This window comes from Mya arenaria, chromosome 10 (genome assembly GCF_026914265.1).
Source record: "Mya arenaria isolate MELC-2E11 chromosome 10, ASM2691426v1".
Taxonomy (NCBI): Eukaryota; Metazoa; Mollusca; class Bivalvia; order Myida; family Myidae; genus Mya; species Mya arenaria.
Window position 1 is genome coordinate 38110000 of NC_069131.1, and position 4869 is coordinate 38114868.

Sequence of the window (4869 nt, forward strand, 5' to 3'; positions counted from 1 at the left end):
TAGAAAACCAATGGTGATTTTTGGGTAAAATGATGAAACATGTAAACAAAAGTATGAATTTCTGGAATTTGTTTTTATCAATAAAAATACCAGAATAACTGTATTTAATAGACATTATATAGCACTATCACCTACCTCATGTACAGACACATCATATATCTTGAAAAATTATTGTTACTATTAGGGTGAAATGTTAAAATGGTGAACAATATGAAAATGAATTTTAGGATTTTGTCTTTATCAAAATTAGAATAAGCGATTCGCTCGAGTGCGTAAAGCACGTAGCATATGTATACGCGCCAGCTATTCCATATGCTGGTTGATGGACATAATCACGTATTGCTACAAATGTATTTCATAAAGGTTAAACTATCCGTCAACATATGTATCAGTCGTTATATTTCATTGACTCTTACCGGAATGGGTTGCTTACCATTAGTACCAGAATATTTTTCATACTGCAATTACATTTTTTCTCTATATCATTTCGGTATCAAAGAGTAAAATAATTATAAAACACTTGTTATAGATGCATTACCGGGAAAGTTATTTTTGTCCCACACCATTAACGAGTCTCTTAAACACTCTGAAAGAGAATGTGTATTGCAGTATAAATCCAGCAAAGACTCGTGTTAGTTCTAAACCAGATTGTGTAGCTGCCAACCAAATTGCACTAAAACAATACAAAACATAAACAGAAACTGTTTCCAGCGTCTATAGAAGACATGTTTCCTTTCATATTTCCGGACGAAGTATTCACACTACTTTGTCCAGCAAACCCAAGTCCTTAATGTATTTGTACTGGTCGGGGATTTCCATCAGGGCCGCTAGCGCAACGGCCGCTTGGGGGTTCCGCGCGCCTTGTTTCACTTTGTTAAAATCCACAAACTGGAAATTGTCAAACTTTCGCTCTGATATCTTGTCATCAAAGTCATTCATCATGTCCCAGGGTCCGTCCCCTACCCCTGAAAATAGGTGAGTCGTGAAATGCCCATGCCTCGTGTACCAGAATTCTGTAATAGCGTTGTTCAGACCAGTACGACAGTTAGATACTAGCATGTAAAATGCCATTTTCAAAATTAGATGGAGCATTATATTCCGAAACCAAAGGTACAGTCGAACCGCGTTGGCTCGAATTCTTAGGAACCGGCGAAAATGCCTCGAGCCTCTAAAAAAATCGAGGCAAGCGGGAGTTATTACCGTTAGTTGAAAGAAATGGGTTCTTAACATCCAATTCGAGCCAACGATGAATTCGAGCCAAACGAGTTCGAGCCAATGTGGTTCGACTGCAGAATAGAATATAATGTTAAAACTTTAATACAATGGACATACAAGAAGAAAGTGAAAGTCGTCCTTTACAATATATTTACAATATGGACAATATCGAAATACTATAATCTAAATGTAAGGATTGTGTTATTGTTTTCAAATCTGTACCTTTTTTAAAACTTTAGAGACACTTGCCTCCCTGAGGTGTATGTGTAATGTATCTCACTATAGCAAACATCTCCCAGTAATAACGGAGATGAAAAGGTACAACTCAAAGGTATCGGTTACCTTTCACCGATTTGAAAGAAAGAAATTTTAACACCCACTGTGAGCTATATTCATTAGCATTTTTACAATTAGTGGAAGACGCACACTCGTGGCCATAGCTTGCAATATCGATCAGTGAAGGTCAAAGTTTGATTTAATTATATAAAACATAAGTCTGTTTTAATCGTATTATGCATATATTGCCTGGCCGATATTTTCTGACCGATACTGCCTGACTGATGCTCTCTAATTGATCCTGCCTGACCGAAACTGCATAACCGATACTGCCTGACCGATACTCTTTGACCCCGCCCGACTGATACTCCCTGACCGATACTGCTTGACCGATACTCTCTGACCCCCACCTGACCGATACTTCCTGACCGAAACTCCCTGACCGATATTCTCTGCCACTGCCTGATCAATACTCCTTGACCCTGCCTAATCGACAAGCCCTTACCGTGTCTGTTCGATACTCTCTGAGCGATACTGCCTGACCGATACTCCCTGACCGATACTGCCTGATCGATACTCTCTGACCCTGCCTGACCGATACTCTCTGACCCTGCCTGAACGATACTCCCTGCCCGATACTGCCTGACCAATACTGCTTGACTGATACTCTCTGACCCTACCTGACCGATACTACCTGACCCTGCCGGATTGATACTCCCTGACCTCCCTGACCGATACTGCCTGACCCTGTCTGACCGATACTCCCTGACCGATACTCTCTATATCTGCATGATCGATGCCCCCTGACCCTACATGACGATACTACCTGGCCCTAACTGACCAATACTACCTGGTCCTGCATGACCGATACTCTCTGACCGTATCTGACTGATACTACATAGTCATGCATGACCGATACTCCCTAACTCTACCTGACCAATACTCTTTGACCCTACCTGACCGATACTACATGGTCCTGCATAACCGATACTCCCTGATTCTACCTGACCGATACTCTCTGAACCTGCCTGGTCGATACTTTCTGACCCAGCCTGACCAATACTCCCTGATTCTGCCTGATCGATACTCCCTGACCCTACATGACCGATACTCCCTGGCCGATACTGCCATCTATGCTCATGGTAGGGAAACATACAGATGCCCAAATGATGATGAACACGTTTCCCTGAATCCCAATTATCAGCAAAATGTTGCATTCCTACGTAGCATTTATGTCGTAATTAATGACGTGGTTTACACACACTCATTATCGAAGCTACCATAAGCTCTAAGGCAACTTTTTTCTCTCACCAATGACAACGATGGAAAGTGGAAACTCGGACGCCTCCACGATTGCTTGGATGTTCTCCTTTTCGTCTGTCACCTGGCCGTCTGCGACAATTACCAGTATGTGGTACTGCGCAATTAACGGAAATAAAAGTCAGTCACTTGTGAAATGCGTCACATCATTACATTGGCAATAGTCACTAGGAAGAACTGGCGTTGTAATGATAGAAACCAATTTAAAGTTGCACTCATGCAGATTTACCGTTTTTCAAGTTTTTTATTTAAATCTTGGAAAGAGAATTTTTTTGCGTTCATATCTGCAAACCAATTATAAAAAAAAAATTGTTGACAAAAGATCAGATCGCGTTCAAAAATCAATGTTTTATTGCTTATACCGTTACTAACGGTTTAATAAAAATGAATAAAGCATCAATATTTGAACTTAAATATAAAAATCTGCGATCTAAATTTTCGACAGCAGTCTTATATAACTGGTTTCCATGAATTTTCGCAAAAATATGGCTCGTTCCAAGACAAAAAATAAATAAAAATTGTCAAAACGTTTAATCTGTGAGAGAGCAGCTTTTATGTAGAACATTAATTATAACATGACGGCGACCATATTTGACTACAAGATTTGATTATATTTCGGTTTTTTATTTACGCAAGACAGACCAAATGTCTATAGTCTCGTTGTCTTTAGTTAATACGTTAAGCTATTGTTAGCCATGTTCAGTCCTCAGCTTACTGACCTTTTTATTAGAATGAATATAGACAATCGTATCAAATCGGCAATCTCCGGCAAGCTACGGAAAAGACTTTAAGATAAACGAAAATGTGATGAGGCCGCCAGCGATTAACTCATTTATCATAACGCTAAGTAGACCCACTCAATAACAATGTACTGAAATGATTTTTTTGTTAAGTGTCCTAATTTCGGTTTGAAGAAACATGGAAAAAGATTACAATTAAAAGAAAACAACTCAATACTCTTCGCAATGGATTCAATTTAAAAGCCCATCGTCGGTTTAAATACATACAACACGTTTCAATATTGACGCCGCTATGATGGACTATTGTTTAAGACACATATTATTTCCACGGTCATATCTATTGGATAATGGTCGAGGCTATGATCCACCGCTGTTGTAGGATAGTCGTATTCAGTCAAATCAGTAAGGCTTCATTAGGTAATTATTATCTATAAGGATATTCAAAGAAACCAAGTGAAGCCTGATACCTGTTGTTTGTCCTTGACGATATCCACAGCCTGCCGTATGAGGGGGGCAAAATTGGTCGGGCCTCCCAGCTTGATTGAGGGAGTCACTTCCGTGTATACGTCCAGGACTTCCATAAAACCGTCACACTCACCCTGCAGGTAGAAAACAATAACTAAATTTCACATCTTTCTGTTAAAAAAGTTATTTATAAATAAAGGGCAAATAATTGTTTGTTTACATCGGTTGTGACCCGTGGCGACTCATGTGAGAACCCCATTAAGTCACGTGATTCCTCAACCTGAATTAGTATCATTCCAGAATCTCCTGATTTTAGTTTAAACTTATTTATTTTAAAACGATAATGTGAAACAAGTTATTACAACATTGTATTAATCACTCTCGTTGGCACGATTTTACACGAGAGTGAGGTCTTGTGTTGTGGGGAAAACTGGAGTACCAGGAGGAAACCGACTTGTCCGGCTTGGTGAACACAAACCAAAGTCACATGCGCCCAGGCCGGGAAATCGAACCCGGGCTGCTTAAGGTGACCTAAATATCCTGATTTTGATACTGTTTCCCAAATGAATGCCATTTCTCTTCTCCTGCTACTGCTTTTGTCAAATTGAGTTTGTGAGTTTGTTTCTTGTTTCTTGTACTGCATGATACTATATACTCTCATAGTTTTCTTTCTTGTATGATCTTCTACAACTTTTATAACTAATGGTGATGTTCCAACGCATTCAGAACACCTCGGACATTTTCCATCAAAAACAACCTCGGATGCATTCGGAAGTCTTCGGCCATTTTTCTTTAAACAAAAACAACCTCGGATGTATGCCGGTACATCATTCGAAGTAGTTCGTGAATTATT

At 39.6% G+C, this 4869-nt stretch overlaps 1 protein-coding gene across 1 annotated transcript in view; it reads right to left on the bottom strand.

The window, feature by feature from the left end:
- Nucleotides 1-379: 379 nt before the first annotated feature.
- The window catches only part of LOC128206677 (copine family protein 2-like), an 11130-nt gene continuing 6640 nt past the window's right edge, over nt 380-4869 (bottom strand). The window contains exons 5-7 of the mRNA XM_052909287.1: nt 4019-4150; nt 2803-2908; nt 380-965 (exon numbers count right to left, since the gene is read on the bottom strand). Of these exons, the coding sequence (XP_052765247.1) occupies nt 757-965; nt 2803-2908; nt 4019-4150 (447 nt within the window). The 3' untranslated portion in view covers nt 380-756. The remainder of the gene's footprint in view (nt 966-2802; nt 2909-4018; nt 4151-4869) is intronic.